The 14750-nt window shown below is 42.9% G+C and overlaps 1 protein-coding gene across 2 annotated transcripts in view; it reads right to left on the reverse strand.

Annotated features, from left to right (window-relative positions):
- The window catches only part of F13A1 (coagulation factor XIII A chain), a 59220-nt gene that overhangs the window by 43684 nt on the left and 786 nt on the right, over nucleotides 1-14750 (reverse strand). Inside the window, exons 2-3 of one of the 2 annotated variants that reach the window (XM_077790781.2) lie at nucleotides 14293-14446; nucleotides 8555-8743 (exon numbers count right to left, since the gene is read on the reverse strand). In XM_077790781.2, the coding sequence (XP_077646907.1) occupies nucleotides 8555-8743; nucleotides 14293-14440 (337 nt within the window). In that variant the 5' untranslated portion in view covers nucleotides 14441-14446. The remainder of the gene's footprint in view (nucleotides 1-8554; nucleotides 8744-14292; nucleotides 14447-14750) is intronic. The other variant, XM_085571471.1, reaches the window with a different exon arrangement.

Below are 14750 nucleotides of genomic sequence, written 5' to 3' on the forward strand. Positions count from 1 at the left end.
TGATTTCATTCTCTGGCTGAGTCTCTCAGGAAGAAGATTCAATACTATCCAAAGACTCATTACAAAAAGCCTGTGAATGTCTGGCAGTGCACCCTCTGAAGGGTCTCTGATGCTAACCCTACCCAGAGAGAGGCAGGAGGCAGTTTGAGTGCATGTCAGGACTGGGACATGTAGACAAGATAAACTCTTTTTATGCTGACAGGAGGGTGCTGACATTATGCCAGCAGCATTAGCTGGCTCAGGATCTCTCCAGCTCTGATTTGCACCATGAGCTGGCAGGCTCAACCATGCTCCACAGCCAGTTCTTTGTGGTTGCCTCACTCCCCAGTGTTCATGTTTGCTCTGGGTGTAGGAGGCCCTGGCCCTCACATGAGGACATTTCACAGCCAATTGCTCTGTGGCAGACAAAGTCGTTTCATGACATCACCCTGTTGGGATGTCCCTGTCTGCTCACTCTAACAGCACATGGAAATGAGAAAAACCAACCTGTGAATTCAGAAAGTCTGGAGATTCCTGCACTGGGTGATTTTTTTTTTTTTATAGGCACCTTCAAAGATATCCTGTACTGAATAGAAGCTATTGACTGTCCTGCCTTTGAAGCAGGAGAGGACAGGAGGGAACTCTCAGTGACCCCCTTTCTCAGGCCTCCAACTCTCTGCATTTCAATGCTCGGTCCTGAGCCACAATGCTGCCAGAAGACATTAATTTTTACAGAAACCTCCCTTGTACAGAACATTTAATGGCACAAACAAATATATTTCCCCTGATGCACAATGCACAGGTCTGCAATCCTTTGATACTTCTTTCTTATCCTTTCTTATTCCACCCTGGTTTCTGTAGCTAACCAAGCCAGGGTCCTAAAACTCTTTCTCACTTCATTTGCAGTTCAGGTCAACTCTACACTTCTTGGGGTTTCCTGGCACCCAGGAAAAGAGGAGGAAAGTAGCTGCTGTCACTATTAAAGGAGTTCATAAGATAAATTAAAAAACATTAGTAAAGATCTACATGGCAAAAGGCACCATGACTGCAGTGTGTGTGGATGTGGGCATGCATGGGATGTCCCCTGTCACACACAGACACTTTACAGGGGCAAAGAGCAAAGTGCAGCATTTTTTTACGGCTTGCCAAAATCTATTTATGTAGCAGCAAAATAATGAGCCATCAAACCAGAGAACTGTGGCCACACACATGCATTCAAAGTAATTTATTTTCAACATATGCCTTTCCTCCCTAGCATGTCAGCTCTGGGCCCATCAGGCATAGAGGCAAGCTGTGTTAAATTCTGGATAAAGCTGCCACACCAGAGAGGGATTTACAGCAACAGAGAGAGGGTGAGAGATAGGTACAGTGAGTTCAGCTGTCAAAACATGAGCAGTCCTCCTCCAGTTATCCAATTCTGCCGCTGTTCTTTACAAGTGACTAACAGGAACCAGGGCTTGCTTGGTTCAATTCTCCTCCTTCTCCTTCTCAATCCTGTCCCTGGAAGCTTCTGACTACATGTAGTTTTGCTTTCCCCTTGATCTCCAGTGGGCAAGGGATTGTCCACACTGCTCTGTGTGTGTCTGTGTGTGTGTGTGCATTAAACAGCTCATAAATGCCAGGGCTGAATTAGTGCTGTGCTGTTGGCACAGACACCGGAGGGACCAGCAGGTGCTCTTGGATAGGTCCCACACAACTAAGCTTTACTTCCAGCAGTGAGGAGGGAAAGTTTGGTAGCACAGAGATTAGAGATCTAGTGAGCTTCACAGGACATTTCCTTCCTGATGGAAGTGGGATACCTCAGAAGAGAAGGAGGTGAACAAAGCTGTATCTCAATCACCTTTGTCTTTTTAGGAACCCTCTTTGGAAGATTGGCTTTTCAAGGAGTCAAATTATGTCTCCCTTTGGAATATATATTGCACAGAGTAATTAACAATTTTCCTATAAGTTCATTTGTTTTATCTACATACACTCTTTCATATAAAGGATAAAAAAAAATCTATTTCAACACTATCCGTGGAAGTATAATAACTGTGATATATTGATAAGTAAGTTTGAGATGGAAGTCACCAGTACAGCAGAGTTAAACCTCTTGATAGCCAGCAGCCTCGGAGATAGGTGTTAGCATATGGGATTTATAACACAAAACACAGAGTAAAACAAATTAGAAAGTAATGGAAGAGGTGCTACAATAAAATTCCAAACAATCAAAAGAAGCAAGAAGAAAATATTTTTTGTTAAAAGCAGTAGTCTCTAAATCTCTAACATCTCATCTAGGTTCCTAGTACCCTCAAATTCCATTGCCTTCAGAAGTGCTATATACAAACTTGAAAATGCAGTAAAACGCAAATATCTTGAAATAAGTTTTGCTCATGGCTCCAGTTATGAATCCTTAACATCTGGCCACTCTGTCCCAGCAGTGAATGTTTCTAGAACTTTACAATTGTAAAACACACACCAGAGCCATGCACCTTAGCTAATAAAACAACTAAAAAATACAGCCAGATTTTATGTGCCACTTGATGCTGCCGAAGCAGTGCAAAAGTCAGGCTAATAAAGATTGCTTTGCATGAAACACTGCATTCACAGACCACCTCAAGGGACTCCCTCCTTGCTACTCCTCTGGAGCCCAGCTGGGAATTCCAGAGGGGAGGAAAAGAATACCCCAATGCCTTTGTTCAGAAATTGGAGAGGTTTGTTTTTTGCTAAGAGCTGGCAAACAGGTCTCCTGTCTGCTGGGAGGCAATCTCTAGGAAATATGTTCTGCTGCTAGCAAATTATTTTTTCTGTCACAAAATGAGACTCCAAGTTTAGACCGTCATGTGTTTTTGTATCTCTTCTCAATTTTTTTGTACTTCTTTGTGAAACAAGGATCTAATAAACTCGCAATGCTGAGTAACCTACCAACATAGTGTGTCCTCTAGACCAGTTAGTTCTCTTGATAGTGCCAAGGAATCTCCTAAAACATGAAGATCCATAGTTTTTTAAAGAGAAATTTTTTACCCAGAGTAAGAATTCAGCTCAACATCCCATCCGTAGGCTGGGGATGGGATCTCATGTTCCAGCACCTCTGTTTGTCACAATATGTCCTGCCCCAGAGCTGCGGAGGAGGACAGGTGACAGCTGAGGTAGCAATACTTCCCACTAAGGCAGAATTATTGCCTGACCTCAATAATCCTGTAATCTTTCCTGGGCCAACTCTGCTGTGAAAACAGGGAAAGGTAGTGGACACTGTAGGACAGAATGAAGAGCTCCATTGACTTGGGTGTGCATATCCTGAACTGGACCTCTGGTTATTTAGTTAAACTCAGCTATTCCTCTAAGTGGGAATTTGGTATCACCTAAATAAGCCATATGGGATCAGCTCTAATATCTTTATGTTCTTAGCTTATTTGATGTGTTTATAACTATCCCTCTGGAACTGGCTTGGGAAGGCTGTGGGAAAAGGAGCAGTAAGTCTCCCCTCTGATCTCAGGCCAGAAGCCAATGATTTATAGAAGCCTGAGGAGAACATATGGATGGGTGCATGGGTATCCACACATGTACACATGTGGAAAGGTGATAGTAGCCTGGGGGACTGGAATTTATGGTCGTTCCAGAAGTGCATCAATGAATAAAACGTTCATAATAACATTTAGGGCTAGACCAATATATACGGATTTATGAAGCCATTTAAGGAAAACACAAATAGACAGCAATTTATGAGGATGTGGGGAAATACATCATTACAGTCAGGATGCACCATATAAACTCATCAACCCCTCAAGGATTTACAGTCATGTAGTGGAAACTACTACTAAAAGCAAGATTGAAGGCTCTATGAGCCCATCTCATCATTCATCTTCTTTTCAGAGAAATCCCTGCCAGTGCAGCAGTGGAAACTTTGCAGCATCCACACCAAATTGGCTGTCCCAGGTGTGGGAGCTATGTTCAGCCAGGCTAAGCTTTACATTGTGGAAAATAAAGAGGCACACACAATATCCCTATCACCACAAAGGCAGGAGTCAGGACAGATCAAGATGGGTGAGGGAGTCCATTGACTCCTCTGGGTTCACTGAGGCTCCAAACAAACTCGAATTAATCCCACTATGGGGAATAAGATGTAAGCACAGCATCTGCACTTCTCTTGTGGCTTTTTCATCACAACCCCAGACCAATAAAACAATTATCACCCAAGAGGTGATGCTCACCTTTCCTCTTGTAAAAGCCAGGAAGTAGGCAGAAACGAAGAAAATATGTGGTGACAGAGCAGCTCTCAAACCATAGGTACTGTGGCAGGGCTGAGGTCCAGCACAAGAACTGGAATTACACCTAATTACTCTTTATAAGTGGATATTTTTCCATGTGGATTTTTTGGCACATTCATTGTGTTCCATGCTTTGGCAGGCAACTATGGTCCTAATTTAATAAAGGATTATGTGCAAAACTGAATTATAATAATTCACATATTAGCATTTAATTCAATTTCACCAGGGATGACTCTACAGAAAACAGTCTGTTAAAGCATGAACAACTTTAGTCATAAGGAACTATCATAGAAGAATGTCTGTAAAAGTGACTTTCAAGAGATTGGGGTGAACTATTTATATATTCATGTATATATATATATATATATATATATATATATATATATATATATATACATATTTACACACACACACACACACACAAACATATGTATATTTGTTTATACAATTTAACCCATTAATTTTGTGAAAATGGCATTTAAATGGACTGTGGATTAAAAAGGATTGTAATTAAAGATTGTTCTCTGAGTGTTTCAGATCTTGTTTCATATGACAGAAGAAGTATTTGTCCCAGGTACCCTTGATTCATTATCAATTAGAAGGATTAAGCAGTCTCTACTTGCTTTACTTGCTTCATTAATCATCTTTTTAATGATGTAAAAGAAGAAAAAATAGGAGTGAAAAAAAAAGCAAAAGGAAAGTAAATTTTAGGGAATAACGGAAATAGAATAGTTCTGTGCACACCCACAGGACCAATCCATTAAAATTGTCACATTTTTCAGGATCAAAATTAGTCTTTAATGGATAAAAATTCTGTGATGGATTAATGTCAACTTGGGGAACTTTCTCAGAGCTGGGAACTAATAACTTCTGAATAGCTTTGTAGACACTGTTGTACAAACAGCCTCCACTGCAGGCACAGCCCTGCAAAAGGAGACTTCAAGTTTTCCCAGCTCCAACTGAATTCCCTGGGAGTCAAGGCCAGCCATCCCTAACTTTGTACCTTTTGAGAATAGAACCTTGAACCACTCAAAATATTCTGCAGTTCAGGACAGCCTGGTCCATATAGTATGGGGAAACATCCACACTGTTGGAACTACTCAAAACCTGCTCATAGGGAAAGACCCAGAGATGCTGGAGAAGCTGGACCTGCTTTGACCAAGGGCCCTTGACCAAGACCTCCAGAGGCCCATCCAATAGAGGTTATTCTGTTTAATAATTCTGCTGCACCATTTGAAATCTACTGCTCAGGCACACAGAGTGCTCCTTGGAAAGGTCATCCTACAGCAGCCTGCCAATATTTCTGTGTGTCCATCATTTTAATCTCCCAAACTTAGCACATTCCTAGGAGGTATACTCCTTTCAGAACAAAAAGTTTCTCTGAGCTGAAGCTGCCTCTGCTGCAGGGCTGTTGTCTGAGCCACTCCCTAGGGATAGCTTCTGCCTGACAGTACCAAAGGGCACGATTCACCTTCCCTGCCTTGGATGTTCTTAAAGCCAGAGTCTGGACTATGAGAGAGAGTCAAGAGAGGAAGAAAAAAAAAATCCAGAAGAGAGTTCATTCCAGTTTAAGACAGCAGGGTTAAACTCTGCTTGGAGGTGCCTGCCTCACTCCCTTGCTCACAGGCGGAGGTGCCTGCCTCACTCCCTTGCTCACAGGCAGCCTGGGCAAGAGCTTTTTGTCTGGGTTCTGCTGTTCAGGCAGCACGAGAGGTGAGAGCCAGCTCTTCAGGAAGATAAACTGAAAAAAACTGGATGAAAATGGCCACAGCACCTTCTGACAAAAGGTTTGACAGCATAGCACTGAGACATTCAGCAGCCAGTTGTCTTTCCTAAGTAAGAAATTTTCCCTTCTCAGCATTAAACATTGGACTCGATTCTAAAAGAAGAAGTGGCAAGAGTCAAGCATATAATTTCTGAATTTTCCTTCTCTGGTGTGGACTGTTTTTGTTTTGCTTCCTGTTGCTAGCCTCTGAGAACAAATATACTGCATTTTCACCACATGTTCTCAAAGAGAAACATTTGCAGAGTGCTGAGTGTTGACTAGTTCCCAGAAGAGGAGCTTGAACACCTCCCAGTTGAATCTCTGTGAGCTGAAGTCCTTGCAACATGAGGGCAGTGGTGCTCACAGAAGCAAAGAAAAAACAGGGGAGGGCAATAGCATTGAATACCATCTTGCATCTGCAGCCAGTTGTCAGCCACCATGTGTGGACACCCATTCCATGTCACAGGAAGGACAGCAATAGTGAAGAAGATGGAGGGGAATTCCACCACACACTCGGGGCTAACTCCAAAGGAATAATTCAGAGCTGTGTTTATTGCAGAGACTCCCCTGGCTCAGGCTGTATTAACCCCCATTCCTACCATGGCTGAAGATGAGAGTACTTTTTATCCATACTTAGAGATTCAAGGGACAAACCATGGATGGATGTGTTAGGAAAGAGCAACAGAAAAATAAGTGAATGTGTCTCTTAAGTGGATTGTGCAATGTCAAAAGAAGTGTTAATTTTCTTCTTCCAATATAGGATATCTGATTAAAACAAATGCAAACTGCACAGAGTACAATAAAAAACAAATGTTCCATTTTCCACGTCTTCTTGATACAGCTGTTTGTTTTAAACATATAAAGATTAAGGGAACAATATTGAATTTAATTAAATCCCAAAAGAACTAATGATATTTATGCATATTAAATTTTTAAAGGCACTTGTGGCTGTTCAGCCAATCGTTCACTGGACTGTCATAACATGCCTCCCAACCCTAATTTAAATTAGAAAGAAGAGAACCATGGAAGAAAATGTACAGACAGTAACATTTTCACTGCACATATGTTTAAGAGATAAACACCCATCTAGCTTTAGAAGGCAACAAATCTAATAAATGGCCACATCATCATAATTCAATGATGGAAAAGACTCAGTGTCACAAATTTCAGATCTGCATCTCACAGGAAAGTAAATTAAAACATCAATTATAACCTAGTTTAAAGATTGTATAAGGGGAACATTGATGTCTTTACATAGAAACTCCCAAATCAATCTAGATGAAGCTGGGTGTTTCCCAGAGCTGTGCTGTAGGGACCAGAATTTGTGGGGGCCATCTTTGGAACATAGCAGGAAACCCTTTAGCTTCTCTCCTTTTCTAGTGAGGTTATGCCTTTCTCTAGTCTTGTGCCTTCAGTGAGTCAACAGGTATCTTAGGACCTGGGTCTCTGAAGAAGACTTCTCAGTGAGAGGAAAAAAGCTTTATTTATCTTTTGACAATAAATTAAGAAAGTCTCTGATATGGTCCTGAGTAAGTCTCTCAGCACTGGTGAAGCCACACCTCAAATCCTGTGCTCATTTCTGGACCACTCACTACAACAAAAACATTGAGGTGCTGGAGCATGTCCCGACAAGAGCAACAGAGCTGGGGAAGAGTCTGGAACATAAGTCCAGTGAGGAGTGGCTGAGGGAGCTGGGGATGTTTAGCCTGAAGAAAAGGAGGCTCAAAGGAAGCATTATCAGTCTCTGCAGCTGCCTGAAAGGAGGATGTAGCAAGGAGGGGACTGGTCCCTTCTCATGGGTGACAAGCAATAGAACAAGAGAAAATAGACTCTATTTGTACTAGGGGAGGTTTAGATTGGATATTGGGAAAAATCTCTTCACTGAAAGGGTAGGCATGCACTGGAACAGGCTGCCCAGAGAAGTGTTCCAGCCACCAGCACTACTTGGGTACATAGTTTGGTGGTAAACATGGCAGTGCTAGGCTAATATGTAAACTCAATAGTCTTAGAGGTCTTTTATAACCTTAGTGATTCTATGATTCTGTTTTTGGTCCAAAATTACAGTTGCTGAACTTTATCTCTTGTTACTAAGTCGTTTGTAAATGCAGGCTGAAAAGATTCTTCCATGCAGTGTAACTTCCCCTCTTTATGCAATCAATATTTTGATATCGCAGTTCATACAGTCACCTCTCCTACCTCAAACAACAGACTCCTCCTCCCCCCAACATCTCCTAAACACTAACAAAAGAGGTTTCCTGTTCCACCTTCAGCATTGCCATACAGCATTAACCAGACGTAGGTTTGAAAGCTCAAAAAAGTACAGCCTCTTACAAAACAAAAATCCCCAGATTTTGCTCCTTTTTCTCTCACATGAAGTTCTGGTGATTTTCCAAGAAAGGATTCAAACCCTGTTTAGAAAAACACTTCCTTGCCTATGGCTAAGCCTGTTTTTATGGTTTATCAATCATAACAGGAAAAGACCCAGCCATTAAGTTCTGCTGTTTTCCTGTTTATGAGAGACTATTGCTTTGCTGATAAGACACAGCCTTTGTCAGGCACTTACCCATCAAAAACTCCAGCCAGAATTGGTCTGACTCTGGCTTGTAGGGTCGGTTGAAGTCAATCTGGATCTGGAATGCCTGTCCCCGACGCACTATCAGCTTGGGGTTGTAGTATTTGTCAGTGTGGTGCTCCTGCTTGTTGATCTCATGAGGCTCCTTGAACATATAAATATCCACAACACTCAGGTAATCTGCAGAGACACATAAATGAGAAGAGGAGGAAGGAGTCAGTGTGCTGAAATGTCAATATTGGTATCAACATAATTAGAGGGCCTGCCCTCCCCTTCTCCAGGGAAGGATCACCATGCAACAGGAACATGCTGGATCTGTCTGAGGCTTACATGCTCCTGGCTGAGAAGAGATTTATGGGCAGACATTTCTCTGTCTACCTGCCATTTTCACAGAGGCCAAAAGGCTTCTTGTGCATGGTGAGAGCAACCACAGAAAGAGCAGGTTGCTAAGTATTGGAAGCTGAATGACCTCAAGGAGAGTCTAGACTCATCTTTCCATTGGCATTGGCTTTCTGCAAGTCTGGGCCTTGCTGTCACAAGAGCAATCAGTGGGACTTTGATGGCTGAGGCTTTGTGTCTCCCTTCTTGCAGCCCCCCATTTGTAAAATGCAAATTCACAGGGACTTTGTTACACTTAAATACATTGTATGCAAAATGCTACCAGTACTGAGAGCTGAAGAGCCTGCGAGGCAGTTAATGATCCTGCATTCAGCTGAGAGCTAGAATTGTCTGTATTAGATAAGGTTTGGGTGTACTGCATGTGTCTTGTCTCAGCTTCTCAGTACACCTCCACTGCTATTAGTGTCTCCTTATGAAAACTAAATATAACATTACAGCATATAATTACAGCATAGAGTTACAGGCAAGCAGCAGTAGGTATCTATAACATGCACAAAGCTTTGCTCCCTTCAAATTCAGGCTGTCTAAAGAGTCATAGCAAACTATAAGTAGTTTGTTCGGTAAATGACCAGTGTGGGGTGGCACTGGGATAGCCACAGGCATTTGCAGTCGCCATAAGCTACATGACTGTACCACACCATAAATCTGCACAATAGGAGTCAATAATAGTGTGAGAAGTCACACTATGAGAAACCACATGAAAATGAACTGGATGTTGTTCTTTAGCCTGCATGCTTAGGCACATAATCGTGAAACCTCTGCCAGGAGGAGCGGGGCCATTACTACTCACCACCAGGAGAGAGACAGCAGAGTAAAGATAGATTTGCAGCTCTCAGCTTGTCTTTCCAGGTGCTGACAGTTCAAAACAAGCTAATTCCTGCATTTTATACTTAGAGAGACAGAGCCAAACTCATGCCTGGCAAAAAGAGCTGTACATTTACAGCAGCTGGTGGAGCTGTGTGTATTTGTGATGGTGGCTAATTTGGCCTTCTACTAAGCACATTGTGGGCAAGAATGACATGCTCAGTAAATGAGTTGGACATTCAAGTCATTGAAGGCTGAATGTGGCCCCTTTCACAGAAGCTCAGCACAATTGTTTAATTTGTCAGTTCTGGACAGGCAGCAGAGCCCTGCAGGCAGCACCTTCCCTGGATGGGAAGCATGGTCAGCATGGTCCTTCTCGTGCTCCAGCCTGGGCTCTGGGCAACAGCTAATGAGAGACAGGGGAATAATGGCAATGGGAGTAGGTCTCACTCCTGCTTGCATTATTCCTCAGATCCCTATCTGTGTCCTTTAGGAAACAGAAGGAAAGTAATATGCCTGAGGACACAGCATGATAAAGAACCTTTCATGGAAAAGCCATGCATAACTGAACCCAAAACCATCTGCCTCCTGCTAACCCTAATCTGCAAAAAGGGTAGAATACTCTGTTCAGTCCTAAGTCAGGCTTAGAGTCCCATGACAACGTTATTGTTATTCTCTGCTCAATTCACCAGCCTTCTGGAGTAACTTCTGTAAAAACCCCCTGGCTTTAGCACTGGCTGAAGTTATAGAGATGTCTGTATGAAACATTTTGCTCAGAAATCATTCTTATTGCCCCTCTGTGAAGTAGGGCATGTCTTCACCTCCCTCCTTGCAAAACTTACCAATGCTCTTTCAAAAATGCTGACAAAACTCGCAATTGAATTACACCAGGCAGGAATTTTCAGTACAGGGATGAAGCAGGGACAGGGGAGAATCTCTCCCCTTATATCTTTCAAACCCATCTGGGCTGAAAGTACTACATGTAAAAGCTATGTATTTTGGGGTTCTGTGAGGAGTGAAACTATCAATAAGAAACTGGCTCAGCTTCTCCCTCATTCCAAGAAGGCATAAAAAAGAGCTGAGGGTTTATTTTGTTTTCATCTCCTGTTTTGCAATAAAAGGCAATAGTGACCCCACCTTTCCTCTGCATGCTAGCCCCTTCAAGGAACTGCAAAGCTAAGCCGTCCTGGGCTTTCAGTTCAGCATTTGCTTCATTATATCACAGGACTTTACACGGCTCCTGTCAGAACACAGCCATACACATCTGCAAAAAACACAATTCATTTTTGGCCTCAGTGTTAAAATGTACATTAAGCTTGCCAAATGAAGATAACCCATAGCTGAGCCTGTGCTAATTACAGTAATGGTAATTACAAAGAGCAAAACATGAGCAGGGTAATGGGATGTGCCAAGACCAGCACCAGGGTGTGATCCAAAGGAAAGTTCCAGGCGATGCTCAGCTGTGAGGGACAGGTGACAAGTCAAGACCACCTCTGAAGTCAAGTCCCCTTGAGGGTTTGCCTGTAGGCTGGTCTGTTGGTCAGTGCAAGTAGGTTTGCTGCATGAGTGGCAGCAGTGTGATGCTTTCTTAAAGTGTAATGTTAAGCTTTCAGGGCAATAAATGAGCACAAGTTTGAGCAGTTTTTCAAATAGCCTTCAAACATCATGTTTCCTCAGACAACCAGAGAGGAAGGGCTTTGGAGTACTACAAAAAATGGCGTGAATTTCCAAAGGAAGTGCCCATCGCTCCGCTAGAAGGGAAAGCACAAACACCTGGCGACTCCCCGTACTGTGCAAGGGAGAGTGGGATGACAGGGCTGTGTCCTCCCACCGAGCCCACTCACGACACACTGTGCTGAGATGAGCTGGCCGGGACGAGTCGGGGGGAGGACACGGCACAGGGATGATCCCAGAGACACAGGCTTCCTGCTGAAGGAGCGCTCCGTGCCCGTCATGAGCATCTCGTCCCGCAGCTGCGCCGCCCGGGCTGGAGGCGCAGCCGGCCCTGGCTGCCCTGCTCGCCCCGGCTGTGATGCAGCAGACCCGAAGTGGGTGTCAGCAGAGAGCTAGGCAAGCACAGGGTCTTACCTCATCCGAGAGTAGTAGCTAAAATAGGTCAAGTGAATCACACCCTAAAAATGCCTGTTTCTCTCTGTTGGCTGTCAAGGGAAACGAGGGTGACTAGCTCAGCTGTAGACTCCTACACTGCATGGATCAAGGGCAGAATTCAGTTAAATTTAGGCATCTAAATGATGTGAGCTTGGTATGTAATGTAACTTATTATGGCCAGCTGATGGCTGGTTGCTGCAGACAGTGGAGCTGAGAGAAGGGTACAGATCACCATGGAACTGACATCCAGTGACTCTCTGGACAGCCTGTCCCCTCACCTCCACTCACTGGATGGCTCTGTGGTGACTGCAATCTGACTGACACAGGTGAAGACACAGGTGTTTAGATGTTTATATCAGGTGTCCAAAGGCTAGAAAACACCTCCGTTTGTAACAGCAGAAGTAAAAGCATTTGCATGCTTTTTTTTTCAGTGTGTTATCACAACGAAATCTGGGAACTACCACAGAAAAATCTGGACATCCCAGAAATGTAGGGGTGTGCAGGAGAAAGAGAAGGTGTCACAAGCTGCTCTCTACCAGTATGTTCTCACACTCTAGAGCCTCATCACACTGTGATGCTCCTGCTCTGCCCATGGACAATCATTTTATCCCTCAAGCACAACACTGAGAGTGCTCCAGGGCAAACTCAACTCCTGAATGTCAGGTCAAGCTCCATGGGGCAATAAACCTTTAACGAGCTCTGACAGATGACTTAAGCACCTGCCCCAAACAGTATGTCCAGAGACCATGCTTGTATCAACTGGTACCACAGGCTTAGATCACAGCTGATGTGCACCAAAACAAAAATGCTGCTACAGTCCCTTCAGGTGATCCTTCAGGTCACCCCTTGCATATTTTTGCTACAAGCATCGGAGAGAATTGCACAGCAGAGGTGATCCAGCTGTACAAAGAGTTTTGCTGTTATGCACATATTTATTTTTCAGCCATACCAGTCCCATAGCCAGGTTTACACAATGGCCACACAAACTCTTGCTTTGGACAAGGGATATATTGGGCTCCTGCCTCAACTCACTTGACCCAACATTCCTAAGTTTCCACTGCATTTCTGAAACGCAGGAGGCTGCCGCCCACAAGCACCACACTTCATTCAGAGCTTGATGTGAAGCACATCAAAAAGCAACAGGAATCTTTCTCTTGGTACTGGTGGGCTTTAGCTACAGGCTGCATTCCTTCTAAGGTATCCCACAGTAATACATCTCCAGTTTCTGTGAGTGTGTTGAGTTTGAAACAGTGTCTAGCTGGGACCTGCACTGCATTGCATTTGACAATTTAAACGCACATACTTGCCCCAGAGCCACAGGGTTGTCAGAATGGGTTCAAGCAAAATTTCTGCAGTCTTAACATGCCAGTTGGTTTGCTCAGGCATTTTTTTTAAAATAAAAGCTTTGAAAAGAAATGTGTGTCTATTAGGATGGGGGTAGGGAGGGGTGTGTGAGGAGGGGAATGTGGTTAAGGCACATGATTAGGATTACAGAAATAATTCTTTGCAACTTGTCACTTAAAATCTCTTTGCCTGTTTCCCAATGTGTGAAATTCAGTAATTAATTCTTGTCCACATTTATTAAGCACTCCTTCAATTCTGGATGAAAAGTCCCCTATGAGCATTAAGTAGTATTCCATCCAGCTACCCTGAGCTTCCACGTTCAACAAGTTCTACTTGTTCAATTCAAATAGGCAAAAAATTTAACATAATTTCATTATTGAGTCATTCAGAATTTAATCCTGTTTTCTTATAAACCAGATCTTACATATTTTTTATTTCTGGTTGTCTCCAAAGAGCTAACACTGGGAACATACTTTGATTTTTCTTTTCTCTACCATGATATTGTTTTGTTTTCCCAGCCAAATGATTGAAACATTTTTCACAGGAGAATAAATAATCATATGGGTATTCCCTTTCATCTCATGTTATTTTTTGTGAGTGAGCTGAACATATATAGCAAAAGTTTTCCCTGCCAGATAACATTTTGCAGCAGTTTCACAGGCAGATTAGGGCCATATAAATGAGACAGCCATTAAGAGAACAGACTCCTTCTGTCCCTTCACTCCAATGTTGCCACAGCCATGCCTGAAGCCAGTAGATTCTTAAAGTGACTCTGTCATTGTGATCAAACTGGAAAAACCCATTCTTGCCTTTTTTTAATCAGTCAACAAGTTTTAACAGTTCAAGATGATAACTGGTCACTCAGCTTCTTTACTCCTCACTTTCCATACCCATAACCCATGCTAACACTTTTATACACACAGGTGGTTTCAGTAAGTTTTCCCATGAACAGCAAGAAAAGCTGTCTGAACTGGAAAGATGTAAGGAAAAAGCAGTTTGGATTTAGCTCACAGACCTGTGCTAAGAGTATGGAAGATGCAAAAATAGACTTATGGCTTAATTGTACACTGTACCTCTAGGATTAAATCCTCGAGGTATCAATCCAAAAGCTTCCATCTCAGGAACCTCATTTTCTTCATCATTGGAGTAGTTGAGTGGGATGGCTCTTCTCCCATTCAAAAGATGTTTATTCTCCACGTTGGTGCTTGTTGTTTCAGACATCCTGTGCTAAAAAAATTGTAATAGCATGAAAGAAAGAGCACAAGGAAAAAGCAAACATGAGCTCACATGGAACGTGCAAGATGGGAGAAGCCAAAAGCAATGTGGGGTGCCAGTGAGCTACACATTTTTAGACTTACATAAATAAAACCTAAGAGGCAGAAAACATCAGTCTAATGATAAGTACAGCTCTCTAAGGATTGGAAGGCATTTTGTGTTCATCAAAACACATGAATAAGAGAAGAAGGAGGGGGCGGGAGAAGGAGAGGGAAGTCTAACACAGAAGTATTTGCCTTGGAGAAGCAGGGCACTA

Source organism: Lonchura striata, chromosome 2, assembly GCF_050655825.1.
Source record: "Lonchura striata isolate lonStrDom1 chromosome 2, ASM5065582v1, whole genome shotgun sequence".
In the NCBI taxonomy this organism is placed as follows: domain Eukaryota; kingdom Metazoa; phylum Chordata; class Aves; order Passeriformes; family Estrildidae; genus Lonchura; species Lonchura striata.